The following is a 26,577-nucleotide window of genomic DNA, read 5'->3' as shown; positions in this document are numbered from 1 at the left end:
ACAACTCATTTCTTCCTCTTTTGGACAACTTTAATTGCTAGGAAGTTTTGTTTTTGTTTGCTTTACATTCAGCCTAAAGTTTCTTCTGTGCAGCTTTTGCCCTTTGCTTCTATTTCTGCCCTCTGGGGCCAGTCAGAAACAATCTAATTCCTCTTCAAAGTAGCAGCTCTTCCAGTTCTGGAGGAGCGCCATCTTAAATATTGCCAATGAGTCTTCTCTTTTGCTGTGCTAAACATCCCCACTTTCCCCAACTAGTCCTCATGTGGTATGGTCTCTGAGTTCCCTTACCATCTGGGGAAGGCCATCTCCAGTTGTCTTGATCTGTGTCTTGCCACTGGACTCAGATGGCTCTGGAGGAGAAAGTGGGGCTGGTGACTTTGCACAGCCCTGCCTCACTGTACTCCAGTTGCAAGTCATGGCATCATCTTCCTGATGTCATGGCCCTCTTCGAGAACAAAGGACAAACAACAACCATCCAGTGGATTCATTTCTTATACTAACAATTTTTGGAATATCAATTGATGAATATTTACTGTGCTAACTTTAGCGCTGCTATAATTTGAGCAATGGTTGGTTGAATGAATGAAAAAACACTCTTTACCAATGTCTTCTGTCCATTCCTCCTTTTCCAGATTTTGAATCTGGTTGCTTATGTTGCTATAAAGTGTCTCTCTCCATGTCCTAGAAGTCATCTTTTATTCCGAGGTATAATTGACTTCCTTCTTTCAGTTCACTTCATTTTTTTGTTCGTTTTTTAAAAATTTAAAGTATTACTTTTGCCTTTTGTGTTTTATATCAACTATTTTATTATGTTCTTTACTCCAAGCCAACTTTCCTTGTTAACAAAGAAATGCAGTTAAGCAAAACTCAGGCACAAATAACTTCAGCTGACAGCATATATGTGCGATATAATTTCCCCATAGTTCTCTACTCCATTATGGGGCAGCGAAGTGGCATGGTGGATAGAGCGCTGGATCTGGTGTTAAGGAAGACGAGTTCAAATCTCGCCTCAGATACTTGCTAGCAGTGTGACTGGGGGCAAGTCACTTACCCCTGTTTGCCTCTGTTTCCTCATCTGTAAAATGAGCTGGAGAAGGAAATGGCAAACCACTCCAGTATCTTTGCCAAGAAAACTCCAAATGGAGTCATGAGGAGTCGGGACACGACAACAGCAATCACCTCCCTGCAGAGAGAGGGTTAAATGCTTCACCATCAGTTCTTGGGGACCTCAGGATTGGCCATTATGATCAGCTTCTGGAGAGCAAGACCTTTCTTTGTATCCCCAGTACTTAGCAAGGTGCTTGGCACATAGTAGGTAATTAATAAATGTTTACTGATTGACTAAATTAATTAGAGTCTGGCAACTTTTTAGTGTTTTTCTTGAAATTATTGTGTATGTTATTCCCTACGTCTTTTTACTCTGGCCTCCGTATTCCTTTACCTTTCCAGTAGAAGGAGGAGAGTATATTTCCTCATCTTTTCTCTGATCTTAACCTTGGTTATTAGAGTTATACAACAGACTGCTTTATTTTGTTAGTCTTTTCATTTGCATTTTTATAGTCATTGTACGTATTGTTTTCTAGGTTCTACTTATTTCATTCCATATCAGCTCATATAATGCTTTCCATGTTTCTCTCAATTCCTTATAATTGCCATTTTTTATGACACATTGATATTCCATCACATTTATGTTTGAGTAGCCACTCACCAACTGACAGGCACCTACCACATTTCCCGTCCTTTGCATCGAAATATAGTGCCAGTATAAATATTTTGGCCTGTGGGGTACTTTTTTTTGTCTTTGACCTGATAGAATCATAGATTTAGGACTTGTAGAGATATTAGAAATCATACAGTAAAAACCTCATTTTACAGATGAGGAAACTGAGGCACAGGTAAGTGACTTGATACCAAGTGTTGTTGGAGCACATTTCCAACAGTATAAGCTCTGGTTGAGAAGGCATTTTTAAAGCTAAATTCTAAATACTCTCTAGAATGGTTGGACTAATTCATACTTCCGCTAACATTGTGTCTGTCTACTTGTCTTTCTGCATTGCCTCTCACTGTGTTTTGTCAGCTTTACTAAGTATGGAGAAAATCCTTGGAATTACTTTCATTGCGATCCTACTTTTCTGATCTATCTGATTATTTTTGGAAACCTCTGTGAGAGAGAGCGTCAGTCAAGTCCTTTCGTTTGAATGAAGTCGATTCCTCAGAGGAGTATTGTGACTTCTATTTTAAACGCTCCATTTGTACCTAGTGAAAAATTTTGCATAAAAAAGATCTCAAAATGAATCTAACTTAGTGTAAAGTCTTTCCAAATAAATGAAGCATTGGGTTTGAAAAATGAGCACGAGAGAAAAAAGTGTCTATTGGAGTAATTGGAAGTTATTACAAGACTGCCCACAAATGACTGAAAATAGATTGTGATGATATATTAACTACAAGGGTGAAGCTTGAGTGGTTTATAATCTCATCAAAATTCAGAGGTAAAAAAAGATTCTTATGATATCTTTGTGCTTTGGATGCCAGAAAGAAACCACACAAGGTCAACAAGTAGCACGTTTTTTAAAAGTGTTTTTCTGCTTTCCTACAAGGTCTTTGGGCAAATTAGAATTCATTTATTAGAAGGGTCTAAGAAATTCTCCTGGTTTTTCTTTGAGTTTTAAAGCTTTTGCAAGGGTATAGTCTTCATCATCATAGAATTGCGAGGTTCTTTGAAAGACTGTGCCACACGTTTTGGCTACTCATTGGCACCCAGACTCCTGTGTATTCATACTTAAACCATTCAATTAAAACAGTCAATATTAATGCCCTTTCCCTTATAGAGAGGCAGTGTAATGTAGTGGATAGGGCACAGAACTTGGGAATCAAAGACTTGGGATCAAATCCTGCTTCAGGCAGTAAATTAGCTTTGTGACCCTGGGTAATCCACTTAACTATTCAGTGCCTCAGTTTCCCTATCTGTAAAATGAGGGGTAGAACTCAGTGCTCTCAAAGGTCTCTTGCAGCTCTTAATCTATGCTCTTATGGTCCTGCTTGCTATGGGGAACAATATTGTCAGGAGAAAGGTAGGAACTAAAATATATATATATATATATATATATATATTTTTTTTAAAAGATTGGGGGGTTATCTGTATATTTCAGTTACCCTTGATCAGACTCCCAAGTGAAGCCCCAACCAGATTAAAATGTAATTGGGAAATATTTAACAAAGTGAGTAAAAATACGATACATAGATGATGTTAATTTGTGATTTTCTAAGTCAAGATGTGACCAGCAGGGATGGGTTTGTACTAGAGTTTGACACCATCGATGGTACAGAGAATAATTGAAATACACTATGTATAAAGAAGCTAACCTTGAAGTCAGGAATACCTGCCGGCCTCTGGCATATACTAGCTGGGTGACCTTGGCCAACCCACAACTTCTCAGTGTCTCAGACAATTTTCCAAGACTTTGTGATATGGACACATTACTGACCTGTTTAAGGGTAGGAGGGGGGTGAGGAAGGATTTTCTGTACCTTGAATTCCCAAATTGTGGATGGAATCACAAGGCAGAAATTAAGAAAAAAACCAAATCCCCCAAATCACAGATACCTGAGTTGATAACTACTAACAACATTCAGATTCAGAGCTCTAGGTATGTACATGAATAAGTGGCCAAATACCACTTGTTCAACAAAATGTAGAGGTGTAGCACAGAGCTCACAGCTTTGCTTTTCTTTAGGTTTATGTGTGGGAGGTAGGGTGGGCAGGATAAATCAGAATAATGTTAGAAATAGCTGTGAATTCTTGTTGATTTATGAAATGAAATACCTGTCCTTCGAGTTCATACACACAATACTAGGTGTGTGAATCAAGGGGCAATGATAATCTTTCAGAATCAAGGCATGTGTGGTTATTTACAAAAAGGGCCTTATCCATCCTCTCTCCCCTACCATGTCAGCTTAAATCATTAATCCTCGGGGAAAATGGAGGACTAATAATAGGCAGCCTGAGTAGTACCTTCTTGACGTTGTTATGGCCCTTCCTCCCTAACTGCCATGTATTGAGTTTGTATTGATGGTGTAGAAATTTATTTCGCATATTTTTAAGTACATCCGTATTATCTCCACCACCCCAGGAAAATGTATACTGCTGGAGTACAAGGGCTCTTTTCAGTTTTTATCCCTTCTTTTTCTTTATTTCCATAGTGCCTAGGACAGTGTCCGAGATATCAATTGGCTCGTAATAAATAAATGCTTATTTGACAAGTCGATTAATAGGAAAGTGAAAATGCTGCACACAATTTGATAGCAAAAGAATAGCAGCAACTGCTAAAATGATTATAGTAGCGCCATCTTTTTATTTGTTTGTACCGAAGCTGTTGTGAGCCCTCCCAAGATTTACTTGGGTGGAGAATGAGTCTCCTATTAACATTTCTTCCTTCTCCTGGTAGCAAAATGGGTTTTTATTAGGCCACTCAACTTCTACCGCCTCTCTGTACAGCCTTCCCTTGGAACAAAGATCCAAAAAGAAAAAGGGAAAATTCAGCAAAATCAACTGATACATTAACTGTGTCTAATAGTATTTCAACTCATTGGAATCTTTGCAACCAGTGACATTAACTCCAACTCACAGTGTTTCAAACCATTGTCCCAAACCTCTGTAATGCAAGGAGGGAGGTACATTTTTTCAATTTTCTCTTTAGAGGTTGAAGCATCCCCAAATATATATGATAATATTTCTATTAATTATATAATTACATACACATACAATATGTATATGCACATACACATATTTTATTTATTTTGTAATGTAACCCCTTGTTAATATGTTTGGCATAGTAGTAAATCTGTAAATTAATTTAGATAGTATTTTTATCATACAAACATAGCCCAAACATAAGTAGTAAATCTCTATAATTATTTAATTCATTTTTTAAAAAAATAGTGTTTGGTAAATTTTATTTATTTAAGATTTGACAGTGTCTTGGTAGATTGACTCTCAGTTCTCTTAGGCCTTCTGTGGCAATTTTGAATGGGATTTTCCTTTCTTTTATCTTCTGGAATTTGTTATTGTTTTATAGAAATGGTGATGATTTGGGGGGATTTATTTTGTATCCTGCTACTTTACTGAAGCTATCAATTTTGTCAATTATTTTCTTTGCTGATTCTCTCAAGTTTTCTAAGCAAACAAACAATCATGTCCTACTCACATAGGGACAATTTTGTTTTGTTTTTGTGAATGTTCATACCTTTATTGCTCTTATCGTATTGCTACCACTAGCATTTCTAGAACTATACCAAATAATGATGTGGGGAAAGGTCATCCTATTTATTTTAAATGAATTTATTTTATTCCCCATTTATTCCTTCTTTTATTAGAAAAGTGTTTAATGTTTCTGCATCGCAAAAAATGTTTGCTTTACATCTTATCATATTTAAAATGGTCCTAATGTTGAAATAACCTTGCATCCCTGGCATAAATCCAACTTAAATATAATGAATAAGTTTTGGAAACGTTGCTTTTTGTTGTAGTCCTTTTGTAAGGATTTGATTTAAACTATTTGCATCAATAGTCATAAGATATTGGTTTAGTTCATTTTCTTTGCTTCTTCTCTTTTTCATCCTCCCTCTGACATTGCCACCAGGGTGGTGCAGGCCCCTATCACCTTATATCTGACTGCTGTACTAGCCTGCTGGTTGGTTTTCCTCCTTCAAGTCTGTCCCCACTCCAGTCCACGTCTTGCACACAGCCATCAAACTGATCTTTCTAAAGCATAGGTGTGACTGTGTCACACCCTCCTATTTAATACATTCCGGTGACCCCCTGTCACCTCCAGAACCCAATACAAAAATCCTCTGACATTCGAAGCCCTTTATAACCTGGACCCTTCCTGCCTTTCCATCTTCTTATACTTTCTTTCCTCCCATGTACTCTGCTCTCAAGTGACAGTGACTTCCAGGCTGTTTCTTGAGCAGGACAGTCCATTTTCTGACTGCAGGCATTTTCACAGGCTGCCCTGATGCCTGGAATTTTCCTCATCTTTTCCTCCAGGCTTCCCTGGTTTCTAGGGCAGCTAGGTGGCTTGGTGGCTAGAGCAGTGGGACCTGGAAATCAGGAAGACTCATCTTCCTGAGTTCAAATCTGATCTCAGGCACTTGCCAGCTGTGTGAGCCAGGGCAAGTCATTTAACTCTGCCTCAGTTTTCTCATCTGTCCAGTGAGCTGGAGAAGGAAATTGAAAATGACTCCAGTGTGTTTGCCAGGAAAACTCCAAATGGGACAGGACTGAAAACTACTGCACAGCAACAACGTTCCCTGATTTCCTTTAAGTCTCAGCGAAAATATCATCATCCACAAGAAGCCTTTCCCCACCCCCCTACTGCTTTTTGTTGATTATCTCCAATTTATCCTGAGTATCACTTGTTGCTAGTTCACTGTGTGTTGTCTTCCCCAGTTCTCTAAACTGTGAGTTCTTTGTTATTGGGGATTATTTTTTGCTTTTCTTTGTATTTTAGCACAGTGCCTGGCACATAGGAGGTGCTTAATAAATGCTTGTTGACTTGCCTTTCAAATTAGTAGGGTCCTATTTAATTTAGGGTCCTGCAAAGGTTAATTCCATGAATGAGTTAATTAGATGTCCAACTTTCTCTCAATTCTTATTATGCTTACTTATATTGCTGACATTCTAGCTTTTAAAGAAATGTCATATGTGCTATTCTCAACAGCTGTTGATCATTTCAATAGTAAATTTATTAGTGTTGTTCCCCAACCCCACATTTTGTTCTGTGACCTTTGACGTATTACAGAAATGTTTTCTGATGGAGGGGGCAGAGGAGGGAGTGAGTGTGGTAGTAACTGGCTACTCTAAGTAGTGATGATTTAATGTCATCTTTTTTTTTTTCTGTCCCAAATTCTCAATTAGAAATTCCAGAATAATACAGGTGGTAGGAGGCTGGCTGCTTTATGGGTCATGGAAAGTGTTAATGATTCTATTTCTAATCCATGACTCTGCTGGTACTCTGGAATGCTGTTATAACCTGATACTAATTCTATATTGCTGCAACTGATATTTAGACTTATTTGGCTTCTGACTAGAAATTTTTTTAATGGTGAAAACTAGAAATTGACTAACTCCTATTCCCCCAGGCCTACTGGAAAGTTAGTTTGAATTACTTTGGAAGAGATTATAATGTGTTATTTAATCGATATCAATATCTGTATGACTTTTCCTTAAGGATTCTACATAGGCATAGTACCTGCTACAAAAAAATAAATACATTGGGAAGCAAGGGGAGAGATAAGAATCGGTGTATACAGCAGGACTTGGATTTGGGGTCTAAAGCCTTGGGTTAGAGACCTGCCTCTGTAATTTTGTCACCTCTGTGAGTTGGGACAAATCACTGAGCCTCAGTTTATTCATTTGTAAAATGAGTAACTTGTATTTGTTGACCTCAAAGATTCCTTCCAGATCTAGACCCTGTGATTCCTAGCAAATGCTATATAATTCTTATTTCAGAAGTCCTCAACATTGACCAGGGCGAGAAGGAAATCTTCTCTTGCATCCTATCTAAAATATGACATACTCTACCTTTGTGGTTCTTCAGTCTATTTTCAGTTGTGTCTGACTTTTCATGATCCAATTTGGGGTTTTCTTGGCAAAGATACTGGAGTGGTTTGCCATTTCCTTCTCTGGCTCATTTTATAGATGAAAAAACTGAGGCAAACAGGGTTAAGTGACCTGCCCAGGGTCACATAGCCAATGAGTGTCTGAGGTCACATTTGAACTCAGGAAGATGAGTCTTCCTGATTCCAGGCCACAAAGCCACCTCACTGCCCCCCTCCTCCACCATACCCAGTAGGAAATACAAAACTCAATACCTTTTTTTCTTTTTCATCATTTTAAATACGTCAAAGGATTTGTAATTTCTTCAATGTTAGTATACCCTTCACTGATATAAGTTGCAGCCCTTCTGCACCTCAGTAGAACTGTCTTGTCCCCTCTGGCAGCTCCCCCCAGCCATCAAATAACTAACTTTCCATTGATGAGACTCTCTGGACTTGGCCAGGCCAGGCCTCAGGTGATGGCACATTGTCCATCCCTGAGAAGTACCAGGAGCTTTTCCAGCTGAAGGAACCCAGGGATATTTCCTTTTCACAATGAGGCTTGAGAGTAGACCTGAATTTGAAGTCAGATGACCTGAGTTCATGTCTGGACTCTGGTGCTCCCTGTATGACCTTGGTGAGTCACTTAACCTCTGTGGGGTTCACTTTCCTTCTATGTTCAGTGATAGTGTTGGATTGAATTCTGCCTCTGACCTCCTCTAATTTTATCTTCTCTAATTCCTTTTTTTCTGGGTACACCAGAAAAGAAAATGATCATTCACCTTCTGACAGATCTGGACCGCACTGCCCTGCTGTTTTTCAGTGGAAGGGGAAGCTTGATCCATTTTCTTTTTGCAGACAAGGAAGTAAGTAGTCCTCTGAAACTTTACCTAGTCTATTTACTCTTTAGCTACAGCCCAACTCGGCAAGACACAGGGGTCATAGGGGTAGTGGTTCCTTTGTGAATTCAGCACAATTCTGTTTCAGTTATCACAAGGTAAGAACAACAGAGAATACCAATACAGAGTAGGTTTGTAGATAGATGTCCAGAAAGGAGCAAATTTATCCTGTGACCCCACAGAAAAGGGTTCATTTTAATGTGGGGGTTGGGGAAGAAAGAGAGAGAGAGGAGGGAGTATATGGGAAATATATGTGCATGTGTGTGTATGTATGTATGTGTATGTACATGCACACACATATGTATATATGAACTAATGATCCTGTAAGCTTTCTTTAGATATGGAATATACTTAGTCAGTGGATAACCATTTATAAAGCGCCTACTATGTGCCAGGCACTGTGCAAAGATATTGTGATACAAAGAAAGCCAGAAGTCCCTGCCCTCAAAGAGCTTACAATCTCACGTCAACAACTTTGTACAAACAAGATAAATATAAGATTAAATGGAGGTGAAATATCTCATAAAAAAATCTCTCATAAAATGAGAGAGGGGAGGCAGTAGCATTGAGGGGGATCAGGAATTCATCAGTATATTCTCATGTGCTTTATATGGGGAAAATGGGCAGACACCAAATCAGTCCTAAAATACGTATCACCTATTTGATTAGATGATATATAAGTTGATGATGCACATAAATTTGATTCAAGTCCACAAACATGTATTAAGTACCATCTGTTTTCAAGACTCTTGTTTTTGTCTAGGGCAGGGGCTCTGAACCTTTGATGAAGCCTACGAGCCCCTTCCCAGAAGAATGTTTATAAATGCATAAGATAAAATGCATAGCATTATGAAAGGAACCAGCTACACTTAAATATAGTTATCAAGCTATTTTCAAAAATGAGTTCATGACCATGGCTTAAGAACACCTGGTCTAAAAGAAAGGCATTAGGAATGGTTCATTATTCAAGTTTAAATCTTAGGATGATGAGATACTAGCTGTGTGACCAAGCAGAGAGGATGCGACCTCTCTGAGCCTCAGTTTCCTCATCTGTAAAATGAGAGTAAATGCCTGTTAGCGCCTGCCTCCCAGTGTTGGCGTGTGAATCAAATGAGATGGTGTAGATAAAGTTCTTTGCAAGCTTTAAATACGTAGGTCTATGTGTGTTTTAACTTTGTTTCATTTTACATTATATTAGGGTCACAAAGTGCTCTGAAATGGAATTTTAAAGTCAGGTCATAGTATTTAGAGCTAAAAGATGTATTAGCTATTATGAAGTATTCATATCATATTTCATATAATTTATATTGTAGTCATATTACATAATATACACATGCATATGCATATACACATGTGGGTGTGTATACACACATATATACACACCGATGCTTATACACATATATTGCTTGTATGTATGTATGTATGTATGTGGGTACCTCGGGTTGAAGTCAATCCCTCTCTAGACAAGTTTGCAACTGAAGAAAAGGTTTTGAATGCCATTAGGCTCCTCTCCTGCGGCAAAGCACCTGGTGCTGATTCTATTCCAGCTGAGATTTACGAGGCAGGGGGTCCACTGTTCGTACAAAAGCTGATTGAAATTTTCCAGGTTATACGCAAGAGGAGGTTGTTCTCCCAGGAGTTCAAGGACATCCCCATTGTCTATCTTTATAAAGGTAAAGGAAATGGATTGTCTTGTGACAATCACAGAGGGCTCTCTCTCTTAGTCATTACTGGCAAGATCCTTGACAGAGTCCTCCTTAATAGGCTGATCCTTCACCTGGAAGATGGCCAGCCCCCTGAGAGCAAGTGTGGCTTCAGAAAGGGCCAAGGAATGGTCAATATGGTGCTTGCTGCCCAACAACCCCAGGAGAAATGCCAGGAGCAGAACAGAGGTCTGTACACAATGTTTGTTATTCTCCCCAACACCTTTGATACTGCCAGTCATGAAAGCTTATGGAAAATTATATCAAAATTTGGTTGCCCGGAGAAGTTCATCAGTGTTGTACATCAGTATCACGAAAGCATGCTTGCCTGGGTTTTGGATAATGGACAATGCTTTCACTCTTTCCCAGTCACCAGCGGAGTGAAACAAACCTGTGTGCTTGCTCCCATGCTTTTTAGCATGATATTTTCAGCCGTGTTGTCAAATGCCTTCAGTGAAGACTAAAATGGCATTGAGGACAGCTAAAGCACTGATGGTAAATTATTCAACTTGAAAAGGCTACAAGTCAAGACCAATGTGGAGGGAGTGTTGGTGCATGCTTTTTTTTGTTTGCAGATGATTGTGCACTCAATGCAGCCTCTGAAATTGAGATGCAACAAAGTATGGATCGATTCTCTTCTGCCTGTGCTAATTTTGGCCTAGCAACTAACACCAAGAAAACACAGGTTCTTTACCAGCCAGCACCACACTCTCCATACATGGAACTATCAGTTACAACAAATAGAGAAATTCTAAATATTGTGAATAAGTTCCTTTACCCTGGCGGTAAAATTTCCAGGGATGTATATATAGAAGATGAGGTTGATACATGCATTGCCAGAATTAGCTCACTGTCTGGGAGGCTCTGAAGGAAAGTGTGGGAGAGAAAAGATATTTGACTGACTAGCAGACTGAAGGTCTACAGAGCCGTTGTACTGACCTCATTGGTGTATGCCTGTGAAACGTGGACAGTCTACCAGCATCGTGCCAGGAATCTGAATTGCTCCCATTTGAATTGTCTTAGATCCTCTGGCAGGGTAAAGTACCAGACACTGACGTCCTTTCTTGAACTAAACTGCCAGCAATTCAAACTCTACTGCAGAGAGCACAACTCCAGTGGATTGTCCACATTGTTCAAATGCCAAACATATGCTTACCTAAAAGACTATTTTATGGAGAATTCACACGAGGCAAACACTCACATGGTGGTCAGAAGAAGTGATACAAGGGCACTCTCAGAGTTTCTCTGGAATTGATTGTGTGACATGGGAGACATTGGCATGGGACAGCCCAGCATGGCATATCCTCATCAGAGAAGGTGCTATGCTCTAAGAGCAAAGCAGAATTGAAACAGCTCAAAGGAGCTCACATGGTGGTCTGAAGAAGCAATAAGAGGACACTCTCAAGGTCTCTTTTAAGAGCTTTGGAATTGATTTTGTGACATGGAAGACACAAGCACAGGACCGCCCAGCATGGCGTGCCCACATTAGAGAAGGCTGTGTGCTCTATGAGCAAAGCAGAATTGAAGTAACTCAAAAGAAACGTGAGATGTGCAAATTTAAAGAATCCGCCCCAAATGTTTCCATGGACTATTTGTGCCCGACCTGTGATAGAACATTCCAATCTCGTAGTGGTCTGATCAGCCATAGTTGGTCACACTGTACCTTAACCCCAACATGGTAATGTCCTTTTGGTCTTCTCTGAGAATGAAGGACAACCACTAAGGTATGTGGGTAGTAGCTTTTTCTTTACTTGACTCTCTTTGAGGTTGAGGGTTGGGGGAGTGGAGAAAGGAAGGGCTTCTCCCTCCTCCATATCTCTTCCTTGCCTCCCCATTGGCTACGGCAGCATTTTGCCATGGTGATAATAGCCCCATAGGAGAGAGCACACATCTCAGCATGGAGCCGAGAGAGTCAATGAGGACAAAGAGTGTGACCTCTGGCCGCAGAAAAGAGAGTGGTTTCTGGATTCAAGAGGGAACTAGCCCTGGCAGTTGAGAGTTGAGCTATGGCTATGGGCAGACCCAGGAACCCAAAAGGCATGAAAGGATATTGGGGCTCTGTAGCACCAGAGCTGTGAGTTGCCTTGGGCTCATAGACACCTCATGTGGGTGCCTCACTACCAGCAACCTCTAGATTTGTGTCTGCTCTTCTCCCTGGCCCTGTACCTTGATGGGTGAGTCTGCTGCAGTCTGCAGAGGGGGGAGGGGATGTTGTATTATTATCATGTTTACTATGCTATATTAGTAAATGATTTTGTGTTGATTTATCTTCTAGCTGACCCTTCAAAGGAACCACAATGGTATGGACTTGTGTGCTCCTTTTTTAGGAGTAAGGACCTACAGAGTACCTTGAAGCAGGGGTACCCATCTTACAAATTTGTGAGGGTCAGGTTGGGTGGGTAAGTCCCAGAAGGGTTGCTACATGCAGAATAATAGGATTTTAGAACTGGGAGGATTTGAGACCATTTCTAGACCCACCTCCTTATATATGATACTTTCTGGAGTGAAACTACAATTTATGAAGAGGTTTGGAATGAAGACTTTCACAGTACCCTCTGTATTCCCAAGTTCCTCTTTGATCGTCTCTCGAGCCTAGGCTGGAGCCAGTAACAAGGGCAGGGAGAGTTAGAAGGGAGAAAGAGCCCAGGAACAAGCGTGGCCATGGGGCCAGGCCTTACTCCTGTTCCTGAGCTTATTTTCATGCACTGTCATTCAGTGTGAATGTGCAAGAAGAAAACATAGCCCAGTTGTGATAGAATACGTTTATGCTTGCCTGAAGGAATAAAAATAAAATAAATTGTTATAACAATAGTAGCATTTATATAGCGCATTCAGATTTGCCAAATAGGGTCTCATTGATCTTCACAACAGTGCTGGGAGGCAGGTGCTGTTATCACCCTCATTTTACAGATGAGGAAACTGAGCCTGAGAAAAATTAAATGACTCCAAGGTTATATTGGTGGTTAAGTGTCCGAGGCTGGATTTGAACTCAGCTCTTCCTGACTCCAGGTTCAGGGTTGCATTCACTTGTCACCTAGCTGCCTGTAAAACCTACCAGTCAGCCTTCACTATGTGCCAAGCACTGTGCTAGAGGCTGTGGGTTTAAAGAAACAAAAGAAAAGGCAGTTTCTACCTTCAGAGTTTACATTGTGATGGGGGAGACAGCCCACTGGGGGAGTTATACAAGAAAGGGGTACTTTGATGTGGAAAAAATAATAACACTAATGATAATAGCTGGCATTTATACGGTGCTTTAAGGTCTACAAAGTTCTGTACCTATATTTACTTATTTGGTGCTTGCAACATAAGTACCTATTATTATTCCCATTTATCAATGAGGAAAATGAGACAGAGAGAGCTTAAGTAACTTGCCTCGGGTTAGACAGTTAAGTAAATGAGGCAGGATTTGGAAGAAAATTCTTTCTTTCTTTCTTTTTTAAAAGGCAATTGGGGTTAAGTGATTTGCCCGGGGTCACACAGCTAGTAAGTGTCAGGTGTTTGGTCTGAGGCCAAATTTGAACTCAGGTCCTCCTGACTGCAGGGCTGGTGCTCTATCCACTGTGCCACCTAGCTGCCCTGTGACTTTTTCGTTTAACAGATTCTAAAGTATAATAAGAATTTAGGGTTAGGAGACCTGGGCTCATTATCATCTGGACAAGCCATTTAATTTCTCTGAGCTTTAATTTTCCCACTTGGAAAAGAAGAAAATCATAATTGAATAATCAAAGCAATACAGAGTGCTTTATGTGTTTTACCTAATATTATCAATATAATTATGCTGTTATTTTATAATAACACATTATCAATGGCAACTAATAATATATTATAGCAAGGTATTGCCAATATTAATTAATTAATAATATATTATTTAAGTATCTTCCCTAATATTGTAAATCATATCAGTAATAATTGTGATGATACATCATATTCTTAAAGTATAATATATTACTATTGATAATATCGATAATTAATATTGCTGACATTAAATATTGTTAATAATAATACATTTCCATGTTAATATTATTGTTAGTATTCTTAAGTGTCTTATCTAAAATTATTTGATCTGGGCCTCACAACTACCTTGTGAGGGAGATATCAATTCTTCTGTTTTTATATGTTAGGAAAATCAATCTGGTCAGGTCCTGCGTATCATGGATGCTGACTTCTCTGAGTTGAGAGGAAACAGTACTGTACCACTATTGGGATCCTGTCTGCTACAGTCTTTTTTTGTGCTTCATGTTTATTTTATTTTATTTTATATATATGTATATATGATAATTTTATTTATGTATTATATGTATTATATATTTATTTTATGCTTAATTTTCATTTTATTATAGAAACCAAAATAACAAGGCTCATTCCAAGGCTTCAGTTCAGATTGACGTCACTGAAAGTGGTCAGTTTTCTCATGGTCCCAGTGGTGGTCAGGACTTTGGTCTTGCTAGGCCTTTTTTCCCTACAGGAACACTGTCCTACAGCGGATTTAAAGTTTATGAAAGGCAAGGTTCACAGTGGTCGGCTTATTTCCATAACTCCCTCAAGCCACCCTTTGAGTGGTTATCCAGCTCTACTGTCTCCTCTTTTCTACCTTCCCAGCATCACTCAGATACATTCCCTTCTTTCCACTCACAGCCCCTGGCCTAGTTCGGGCCCTTGTTACCTTGCAGCTGGAATATTCCATTCAGTGACCTTCTAACTGGTCTTCTTTCCACTCTGATCCACCTTGCACTCAGCAGCCAATGAGATTTTTCTCAGTGGTAGGTCTGACTGTGTCACCCCCAACCCACTTACTCATTCAACTCTCATGGTTCCCTGTTACCGGCAGGATCAGATGATATTTCCCAGCCTGTCCCCTTCCTACCATTCCTATCTTTTAATACAGCGGCCCTGTCCACACGTTCTGATCCAGTGATCCTGGTCTACTTGGCTTCTCCTGCCTGTGGTCCGCCATCTTTGTTTTTCTCTGGCTGTTCCCCCATGCCTGGAATGCTGTGCCTCTTCTCCTCTACCTCTTTGTTTCTCAGACTCTCTTTGGGACTTTGTCACCTTCTGCAGCAGGCCTTTCCTGGTCCCTCTAGCCTCTGAGGTCACCTTCATCTGTTTGTGCCAGCTTTGTCTTATATATACCTAGTGATTGACACGTTTTCTCCCTCATCAGAATGGGAGCCTTCTGAGGACAGGGACAATGTTCTCCCATTTCCCTGGGTACCTCGCACTTAGCACAGGAGTAAGCACCTAATAAACGATGTTTGACTGACTGATGGACGGACCACCCCTATAAGCGGCTCATTCTGCTTTTGGAAAAACTCTCATCTCAAGAAGGTTTTTCCTCACATCACTCAATGAACAAATCAGTCAACAAGCTGTAATACCAGGGTACACTCAAGCATGCTTACAGTTCTCGTAAATATTTGTTGACTGACAGAGCAGCAGTGTTCCCAGGGATTAGTTAATTTATTGGGCTTTGGCAGGTGAGGCGATTCTCATGGAGCTGGGCAAACTGAGCGCCATCTACACGGTTTCTTTGTTCCTTCTTTGTTCCTTGCTGTTGGCTTAGTCTCAAAACCTCCGCCCTGTGGAGGGGTCTCGGTGATTGCAGCCTCCACCCTACGAGACCAAAGAAGCTCTGCCAACCCCTGTAAGCATCTTGCTGTATCTTACTTGTGGTTGGCTTATGTATGTACGTATGTATGTATGTATATATTTATTTATGCATGTATTTATTTATTTATTTTTGGCTAGGCAGTGGGGTTAAGTGACTTGCCCAGGGTCACACAACTAGTAAGTGTTATGTGTCTGAGGCCAGATTTGAACTCATTGTGGTTGGTTTATTAAAAAAAAAAAAGTGCCTGAGCTTTGTTGGTGCATTTGCAGAAAGCTTCCTTTCTATTTTCCCTCTGAATATAAAACAGCATCCTTCCCAAATGTGGCTGCTACTGAGAACCTAGCCTGGGATTCTGGCCAGAGTTAGGATTCTCTGGGCCTCTCATGTATTTTGCTTTGCTTTTCAAGGACCGGAATAGATAGATGAGAAACTGGGTAGCCAGTGGAACAGATTGGCACATGTATCCCTTGTGTTCTTGTCCAGGAGTGTGCTGGTAAATGTACAACAATTGGCTCTCAAAAAATTTAAATAGGGGCAGCTAGGTGATGCAGTGCATGGAGCATCAGCCCTAGAGTCAGGAGGACCTGAGTTCAAATCCAGCCTCAGACACTTGATACTTACTAGCTGTGTGACTCCGGGCAAGTCACTTAACCCCAGTTGCTTCACCAAAAAAGAAAAAAAGAGTTGTTAAAAAAAAGATCTATGACATCCTTTTAAAGTTTACATTATTAACATTTTATTCATCACTTTGTTAACTCTAGACAAGCAACAAAATAATAAATGAAGTCCTGATCGGTAGCATTTGCTGATTTCCAAGGTCTAAATGCTCATATAGAATATTTAACTGTCGGCTCAGTTACCCTTGCTTTTAGTCTATTCTCCTGATGGTTAGTATCAGCAAATCTGTTTGGGTTACCTTTAAGGATTAGGTGGCTGTACTTCTGTTCTTTCAGACTTAATGCTAGACTAGTATGTCATATTTCTTTTCTTGCCTCTCAGATTCTGTTCTGACCCTGGTAATAAATATTTCTTTGATTGAATTGAATTTATAGCTGTGTTTCAGACTCTATCAAATTTCCTTTTGTGGACAGCTAGAAGTATCCCCCCTTCCAATCCTACCGTCCTCCCCAGAGTCATCATTTCAGTGGTGTGCTGGCAAATATTTAACTACCGGCTTTCTGAACATTCGCTTGTGACACATTTAAAAAAAAGTTTAATCTGTATTAGTAACACTTTTCCCTTCATTTTCATGAGACAATGAGCAAGACTACACATAAAGTTTTGATTTGTAGTTTTACCAAGGTGGGAATGTTCCCACTGGAAATTTCACAGTCTATTGAGGGCTTGTAGAAGCTGGCTGTAATGCACCACTGCTCATAATTTGAGGGTCCTTTACAAAATTTATGTTCTGATCACATCTTAAAATGTCCAGTCTGATTTACTGGAATACTCCCTCTCCAAAGATTGGATGTTATTTTGACTGGAGGATGTGGTTTTGTTGGGAAGAAATGAGCCCACGTCCATATGCCAAAATCATGCTTGGCAATTGTCTGCTGAGGAGGAAGAGAAACTGCTGATTAGTCTCTGGAAAGCGCCTCTCTTGGCTTCCTCCTTGGGCTCTGCAGCATGCAGTATCCCTGATGCCGGAACTCTGATAGTTTCCAAAGTTTCCTTACCTGACATTTGGACTTATCTGGAGAAGCAGTTGCGAGATTTCTTTTGAAAAATTGGCTCACGTGTTCCTAATGGCAACATCCTATACACCTGGGCATACTTTCTATAGTCCATCAGGTCAGGAGTCTGAAAAGGAAGACTTTCCACATTCCCCCACCGAAGGGGCTTTGAGATCCTTTGAATGCTTTTCACATTGTCCAAGTGACTTATGTTATTGGTGATGAGCCAAGTTCCAAACTCCATAGGATTCTGCATTTGACTGTCAATGCTGGATTTCTATGAACTAGTAAATCCAGGAGGGAAGCCATTTTATACTGCCTTCCCTAATTTGTTTATGAAAATGCAAATATTTATAGTATATTTTTCTGTTAGAAATTATTATGGTTTTGAATGTGCATATATATATATATATGTGTACAAATATATATATATGTCTATATACACACACACACATACATATAAAAATTTTGGTGTTTAAAACACATTTGCACGTTTATTTTAAGTAGCACTGTGGATTCAGGTAGCTATTTAAACAACCTTAACAACATAATTCCCTTTTCCATTTACATTTAGACAGGAACTCGGCTCTCTTTTAAAAAACCATTATTTAAAAACTAATTTTTCGTAAACCTCAGCATTCTCCCTCCTGCTCCCTTCCCCCCCAGTAAGTTGCATTGGTTAGCTATTTACTCGTTTTATTTTTGTATTCCTTCACTCAGATGTGTTTTTGGCTGACAGGGAGTGGAATCTTTTTTTATTAAAACATCCTGGTGGGTGGTGCTCCCTGGGAAGTTTTTTTTTTTTTTACTGGAAACCAGTAAGTCTTAGGCTTTGGATTTCCGATATTTGTTTTCCTCTTTTGGTGTCACTACCATATTCCAGTGCCCTGGGAGTTCAGTATCTTTTTGTTGTTTGCATTCTGTCTGTGCCTAGATTAAAAGGTAGACTTCTCTCTCTCTCTCTCTCTCTCTCTCTCTCTCTCTCTCTCTCTCTCTCTGACTTCAGGGCTGGAGCTCTATCCACTGCACCACCTAGCTGCCCCTGGACTTCTCTTTTAATGTATATGTGTATGAGTATATATGTGTAGCCTGGATCAGATAAAAATGTAATTGGAAAATATTATACAAAATAAATAAAAACACAATAGAACATAGAAAATGTTAACGTGTGTTTTTTTTAAGTCAATGTGAAGCCTACAGGGATCCCTATTTACTGTTAGTGGTCCCCATTTTCTGTTTGTGTTTGATATTGCTGGGCTAAAGCACGGAGTGATTTGCTCTGGGTCTCACATCCAGTATGTGTCAGAGGAAGAATTGAACCAAGGCTTCACTTTGCCCATTACAGTTTGCTGACTCTTCCCTTGTCAACAGTGCTGTTGTTCAGTTGTTTTTTCATTTGTGTATACTCTTTGTGATTCCCATTTGGGGTTGTCTTGGAAAAGATACAGGAGAGGTTTGCCATGACTTTCTTCAGCTCATTTTACAGATGAGGATGCTGAGGCAAATAGAGTTAAGTGACTTGCCCAGGGTCATACAGCCAGTAAATGTCTGAGGCCAGATTTGAACACAGGAAGATGAGTCTTCTTGACTCCAGGCCTGGTGCTCTATCCATTGTGCCACCTAGCTGCCCCCTTGTAAACAGTAGGCACTTAAATAAATACTTGTTGAATTGGTATCAGAAACCCTTTGTATACTACTTCACATAATTGACGCTCAAGGCATATTTATTGAATGACATTGAATTAACTGGACAGTAGGAGCTAATTTCCCAAAATAAAATATGCTCAGGAAACCTTCCTGCTCCTTTGATTTGTGCCTATGTCAGGATAAAAGGTTTATTTCTTTTGATAGTAAGTTAATAAACATTTATTAAGCACCTACTATGTGCAGGGTACTGGGCTAAGCATTATCAGTCTTCTACTCTGGTAGATCTGTGCCTCTGGAAGGAAGCTGCTTGCTTCCTATACTTGAGTCCTCTACTAGATTGATTTAGAGATGAAAAGACAGCCCTAGTGTAGGATGCCATCTGCCTACCCAACTTTGGCAGACAGAGGCTAAAGAGATATGATGAATTCTTGAGACCTTTGCAGCTCCTTGGGGCTGGATCAGGGATGATCCAGGTTCCTTTAACTTCTCCTGGCTGCAGATTTCAAAGATAGGTGTACACCCTAGTGGTCTAAGTCGCAGAATGGCATAATTTAGATATTGACTTCACAAAAGGAAAAAAGCCACTTAAATTGGAAATAAGACACTTGTCACGAAGTGTGAGAATCCTCTAAGGGTGGGGGGCTGGCTATTTGTGGCATGTACCATAGAGGTAAAACTGTGACTTTTTTGTGTTGTTTTTACAGTGGAGAAATAGATATCCATCTTTTTGCTCGCTGAGTAGAATATGACTTTTATTTATAACATCTCAGCGTGAGATTGAGAGTATCCTTATTATCAATGGCTCCCCGTCAGTAAATCCCCATGTCCATAGCTTTATTTTTTTCATTTTTTTGCTCTTGGTTAGAGTGGTTTAATTTCTTATATTTATGCTTCTCTCGAGTTAAGTCAGAATGGATTTACAAAGTAGACCTATGCTGCCTTTCGGCCGTCTGGGCTACCGTTCTTATCTGCTGTGCTTCTGTGTGTGTGTGTCCAAGGCACTGTGACCCGGGGCTGGAGGGCAGCTGTGTGGTCCAGGAAGTAGTCGAGGTGTTTTTCCAGACTTTTAAAGAAAGCGTTCTTCTCAGCCAAAAGCAGATTCCGTAGAGTGAGCGACCCAGATGCTACATGGTCAGTGAGCTAAAATTCCACCGCAGCTCTCGAGCCAGTTCAATTACAAGCATTTCTTCAGGTTCCTGCTGCATGGCAGGTCTTGGGGTGTTGTTCAGTCGTGTCTTTCAGTCGTGTCCAACTCTTCACGACCCCATTTGGGGTTTTCTTGGCAAAGACAGTGGAGTGGTTTGCCATGTCCTTCTCCAACGCCTTGGGCTACAGAAACAGCCAGGAAACAGCCCCTACCCTCAAAATTACATTCATTTGGGGGAGGAGGGGTCAAAAATGTACACAAGTAAGTAAATATAAATTACCTGCCAAATCACACAAAGTAATCATCCAGAAAGCACACTTATAGGAAGTGGCATTTGAGTTCTAATAATTATAATAACAAACAATAAATAGTATTTACGTAGGATTTTAAGGTTCAAAAAAAACTTTACATGTGCTGTCTCATTTATTCTCACACTAACCTAGAGAGGACGAGGCTATAATTATCCCCATTTTACAGATTAGGAAATTGAGACTGAAATTGAGTGACTTGCCTGGGGTCACAAAGTTAGTAAGCATCAGCCTGAAGGAGGATTTGAACTCTGGGCCCAGCACTTGGTCCACTGCCCCACCGAGGCTGTTACCAGGCATATACATTGGTTGTCTTTCATTCTTTCCCCTTCCTTTGACCTTGGCATCGTCTCTTTCTCTTACCCCCAAATCATGGTGTCACCCAGGCTGCTCTCCGTGGTCCTCAGAAGGGCTGCCCAACGTAGCTCTGTTCTTCCTTGATAATGTCCTCCTTCTCCAGATCTTTCTGGAGGCTGAGTTCAAATCTATCCTCAGACATCAGTTAGCTGCGTGACCCACGGACAAGTCACATAACCTCTGCTTGCCTCAGTTTCCTCATTTGTAAAATAGGGATCATAATGGCACCTCCCTGGGAGGGTTGTCGTGAAAATCAATGGAAGTAATTTTTGTAAAGTGCTTTTAGTACAGTGCCTGGCACACAGTAGGCTCTTAATCAATACTTAATCCTTTCCTTTCCCCTCATCTCTCCAGGCTTCCTCCCCTCCCACTATCAAAAAGCACCTGTCCTATGTCCTGTTCTTCTTGACATTGTCTGGGGGATTACTGTTGTGATGAAAGAATCTGTGTCAATGGTCATCACTAGGTGCTGAGCGCTCTTCTCCTCTCAGGTAATGTGTTCTTCAGGATTTTATCTGCAGTTTATCCTGTATTTCTCTTTTTTTGTACATAGTTGTTTGCATGCTGCATCCCCCTCCCTCTTAAGATTGTGAACTCTTTGAGGCCAGAAACTGGTTTTTTAGTTTTTTTTTTTGGCTATTCTTAGCATTGTGCCTGGGACATAGTAGGTCCTTATTAAATGCTTGTTGTTCTTATTTTATTTTTCAGAGACACAGCAACCAGAACCCAGGTTTCTTAACAGTTTTTTGCATCATGGATGTCCCTTTGGGAATCTGCTCCACCCTATAGACCACTTCTGTGTTTAAATCCTTAAAATAAAATGCACAGGATTATAAAAGAAAACACTTATGTTGAATTAAAGAAGTATTTTTTTCCCATCCAAGTTCACATATTCCAGGTTAATGGTTTCTTTTCCAGTATCTGAATTTCTCTAGGCCAGAAACTCTCCTATTTTTTTTTAATCACTGTATCCCCCAGCCCCCAGCTTGGTGCCTTGCATTAGCAGGCACAGACTGCATGTATATCTAATGGAATTTAATTCACCCCAGAGAATTACTTTCAGGTTGAGAATTTTAGGCACTCTTCCAGAATGATGGGTAAGAGATGTTCGAAAAGACCGCCTTTCAGGGCTCTTCCAGTGCTGCCAGCTGGTGTTCTTCCCACCCAAGCTATTTATTTATTCACAGGATTAGCTTTGTTTAGCTCTAAAGGCTTCCTGGATGTTACAGAACATACGGTGTTAGCGGTTTGCGTCTAACAATGATATATTTGTATTTTCTTCTGATCCTCTCTTCAATCTGTGCCCTCAGCCCCATTGAGTCATTTCCTCTTATGTTTGGGCCTAGATGTTTCCTTAGAACTGAGGCAACAAATGGGGTTGGGGAAAGGAGTCAGAGGGGATTTATACTGGAGGAATCCATCTGGTCTGCTGATAGATGATAGATTTTAGGTTTCTTCTATTTGGATGCCTCTCAGGGAGGGATGGTGGTGATAGACAGGGCATGGGGGATCCCTATAATAGCTAGCACTTTAAGGTTTGTAGAACACTCATAACAATCTTATGAGGTAAGTGCTGTAATCTCCATTTTACAGATAAGGAGACTGAGGCTGAAGTGTTTTGTCCATTGCCATACATTTTATAAGTTCCTGAGGCAAGATTTGAACTCAGGACTTCCTGACTCCAAGTCCAGTGCTCTGGACACTAGGCTACTTAGCTGCCTAACCTTCAATAAGTTCCTTCTAGTGAATAGCTGCTCTCAGGGACAGTAGTATCTTCACCAGTGCCTTCTTGACTCGATGACCTTGAATTCCTGTAGCTCTGCCCACACAGATGGTTCCAGTGTACAGCTGGATTACTTTGTTTCAGTAAAGACCCATCTGGCTTCCTTCCTCAGTCCAAACCGTGTGGCCTATCCTGTTGGAAAGGCCATAGCCACTCTTCTCACTTCTCTTTTGGGATTTCCACTGCCCTGTCCACCTCCTGTTTCTTCTGTTCATCTTGCTGTCCTTGATCTGCACATGACTATTGTGATGTTGTGTTTACAGCTTCCCTGTCGATGGTGTTAGGGGTCCACAGCTATAATTACATTGTAGGGGAATGATCTGATCAAGTTGAAGCACTTAACTGGGTGATACGCCTTTATTAGGGACTCCAGTACATCTCCCGATGGAGGGTCTTAACATACCTACTAAAACCCTTATTGTGGGGTGGGCTACTGGTCTACACCTATAGACACCTCTTCAAGGACTTGAACCGGCAGGTTTGGCAGGATTGACAGGACTGGATGTGTGACGTGCGATGTGCCTCATCATACAAATCCGTTGAAGTCTTAGAGATTTTAAGTAAGATTTAAGATTTAAGTAAGCATTCCATTTAAGCACTGGACCTGGACTCAGGAAGTCCTGAGTTCAAATCTGGCCTTGGATACTTACTAGCTGTGTGACCCTGGGTAAGTCACTTAATCGATGTCTGCCTCAGTTTCCTCATCTGTAAAATAGGGTGAATAGCATCCACCTCCTAGGATTATTGTAAGGATCAGATGAGGTAATTTTGCAAAATGTTTTACAAAACTTAAATCATATAAATGCTATTTATTATTGTTGTTGTTGTTGTAATTATTAAAGGCTCTTCTCAGACAAGATGTCATCCTATATGTATACATCAAAAACATGTGACAGATATGACTGCAGAGGTTCCTTTGTTCCATGATCTACTGAGAATTGACACCAAGAAAACTATCAAACAGGAAGATTTATGTTCACCTAAGGTGTTAACCAGTGCCATGCAGTATCTTTAAGCGAATAAAATGTCACAAGAAATAAATCTTAACCAGAGGCTTTATCCACAAAGTTATGGAAGATGGACCGTTATAACCAGAGAAGATATGTAGAGAGAAGATGAGCACCAGAAAGCCAGGCTTTTATTATTAGCTCACCCTTTCTGAAACCTAGCCTGTTCTTCACTGTGAAAGGATTTTAGAATCATAAGCCTGTCCTAGAATGTATGGTGAAAAGCCATATACTCCAGTCCCTCACCTTGTTTGGCAAAATCCCCTGGCCACGACAGGTGAGAACCAATTTTATTTTTCGAGGTCGTTCTACTGATTCATATCTTGAACTGTCAGGCAATCCTTCCATTCTGCAGCGTGGAAAAGATAGCTTCAGCTCAACCCTGTTATCTGTTATCTTGATCTTGGCCAAGACTAAGAAAGCAGGACATGGGCCTCTGAATAAAGTCCCTCTTAGGGCCACTGCTTGAAGAGGACGGGACCAATGTGATGGAGGATAGAGAACAGGCAGAGGTGTTTGACACTTATTTTGCTTCTTTTTTTTTTCTGTTAAGGGGAAGGATTTTAGAACTGGGAAGAACAGTCAATCAGTTAAGCATTTTTTAAAGCACCTACTGTGTGCCAAGAACTGGAGATACAAAGAAAAGCAAAAACAACAGCAACACCCTTCCTGATTCATGGAAATCTCAGTCTAATGGGGAAGACAGTATGCAAACAACTATGTAACAATAAGCTGTATTAATTATCTTTAAGTTAATTTAAAGATGACCAGTAGAGGGAAGGCGCTAGAATTAAGAGGAGTTGGGAAAGGCTTCTTGTAGAAGGTGGGGTTCTAACTACCAACAAAAGTGGCAAAGAAAAGCATGGAAAACTCAGATGAGTCTGAGAGAGCCAGGAAGGGCACGTGGAGCTTCCCTTGCTTAGCTCACGTCTCCTGGTCCAGGTGAAGGACGTGCTTAGCTATTGACTGAGTTGGCAGACATGATTGCTCAGCCATGGCCTTGAACTGAGAAGAATCATGGAGAGCAGGGGTGATGCCACAGGATTGGAGGAGGCGTGGGAGAGAATGGAGCCTATCCATTTTAGGTCCAGGAGCTGGATTTTAATTCTCGATAAAGTTTTAGAAAATTGTGGTTAGTGAATATTTGGAAAAGGAAGTGGTGATCCCAGGGAGCCAGCCTGGCTTCATCAATTACAGGCCACAATTAGACTAATGTCATTTCCTTTCTTATTAATGGTTAGTAGGTCAAGGAAATGCTATTGTCCCCTGCTGTAAAGATTTTATAGGACTAGGAGTAGGACTCAACCTTGTGGCTACCTTTGACATTGCTAACCACCTTCTCCCAGATATTCTTTCCTCTTACTCTCTCTGGGTTCTTATTTTACCTGTCTGGTCACTCCTTTTCTTTTTACTGGCTTATTATTCCTGTTGTACCTCTGAACTGTGGGGATTCTCCAGGGATCTGTGCTCAGTCCTTTTCTTCCTTTACATTCTCACTCATGGGAATCTTATCAAGTCCCATGGACTTAACTATATCATCTCCATGTCTATGCAGGTTACTTGTGGGTATATATCTCTTTGGGGGGGAGAGACACAGAGAGAGAGACAGAGACAGAGACAGAGAGAGAGACAGAGAGAGAGAAAAGAAGAAGAAGAAGAAGGAGGAGGAGGAAGAAGATGAAAGAAAGGAAGATGAGAGATGGAAGGAGAGAGAGAGAAGAGGGGAGAGAGAGAGGAGGGAAAAGAGAGAGGAAGGAAAAAATATGAGAGAGAGATGAAGGAGGGCAAGGGGAGAGAGGGAGGGAGAGAGAGAAGGGAGGGGAAAGAGAGAGAAGAGAGATGAGGACAAGAGGGAGGAGGGGGGAAGTGGAGAGGAGGGAGAGGGAGGGAGGAGAGAGAGAGAGAGAGAGAGAGAGAGAGAGAGAGAGAGAGAGAGAGAGAGAGAGAGAGAGAGAGAGAGAGAGAGAGAGAAGAGGAAGTGGACAGGAATCCCTTTAAGAATATGCTTGACAAGTGGTATCCAGGGTTCACTTAGAGAACGCTAGTGATATGGAATTCATCCCTTCCAAAGCTTCCGGGACACAGATAATGGCAAAAGCAGTCCCTGCCCTCGAGGAATGTATGTTTTAATGGGGGGAGACAACATGTAAATACATTTAAAGCAATTAGCACCTAAATGACACCAACCTTTCTATGTACTTTTGGAACTGCAAAATGGCTTATAACAGATTTGGAAAACCTCTTAACAAAACCCATGCAATATTAATGAAACACAGGCTCCCATTGCCCTAAAGCAACCATAAAAAGATTAATGCTTCCTTGCCAAAAAGGAGGATGATTGATAGACCTTCTCAGGGCCCATGATAAATAGGTCAGAAACTACAGAAATACTTTTGGAATAAACATCTGTCCCTTCACTGAACAATAGCAAAAGCTGAGACCAGACTCATGCCACTGGATTTGTTGAATGTAACTGAAAGTAGTTTGTCTCCAGATGGAGCTTATGAGATGACTAAGGTCCAGTCCAATCAAAAGTCCTTCCATGAGGGTCATACACATGAACTCAGGCAACTCTATGTTGAAAAAGAAGCACTGAACAAATAAGTGTCATGTGGATTTGTCTGTGGAGATGGAGGTATTCATAATGGCAATTCAGCACCAGGTCATTGACATGAGAAATTACAGAAGGGTTATCCATAGGGAGGTCAGGCTTAGTGATCAATGGAGATTGCTTAGAAACTGGTAGGAATTGTGCCACATCACACTTCAGGCTGTAAAAAATTTAGCACCTTCTGAATATTTAGCAAGATATGACTTGGTGGTTAATTATGCATTAAGAGCTCACTAGCT

General features: G+C 40.6%; 1 protein-coding gene across 3 annotated transcripts in view; it reads left to right on the top strand.

Annotated features, from left to right (window-relative positions):
* LOC144456601 (uncharacterized) overlaps positions 1 to 26,577 on the top strand; it is a 162,543-nt gene that overhangs the window by 99,334 nt on the left and 36,632 nt on the right. For 2 of the 3 annotated variants that reach the window (XR_013485604.1, XM_078151841.1), the window contains exon 2: positions 8,358 to 8,461. Coding sequence is in view for 1 of the 3 variants with exons in the window: in XM_078151842.1 (XP_078007968.1) it covers positions 8,358 to 8,461; positions 21,292 to 21,410 (223 nt within the window). In the remaining 2 variants the exon portion in view is untranslated. Of the gene's footprint in view, positions 1 to 8,357; positions 8,462 to 21,291; positions 21,429 to 21,645; positions 21,825 to 26,577 lie in introns of those variants that run through there. The other variant, XM_078151842.1, reaches the window with a different exon arrangement.

This window comes from Phascolarctos cinereus, unplaced genomic scaffold, assembly GCF_003287225.1.
Source record: "Phascolarctos cinereus isolate Bilbo 61053 unplaced genomic scaffold, phaCin_HiC Scaffold_1;HRSCAF=81, whole genome shotgun sequence".
Taxonomy (NCBI): domain Eukaryota; kingdom Metazoa; phylum Chordata; class Mammalia; order Diprotodontia; family Phascolarctidae; genus Phascolarctos; species Phascolarctos cinereus.
The sequence above is the reverse complement of the archived record's forward strand: the minus strand, read 5'-3'. Positions and strand labels throughout refer to the sequence as shown.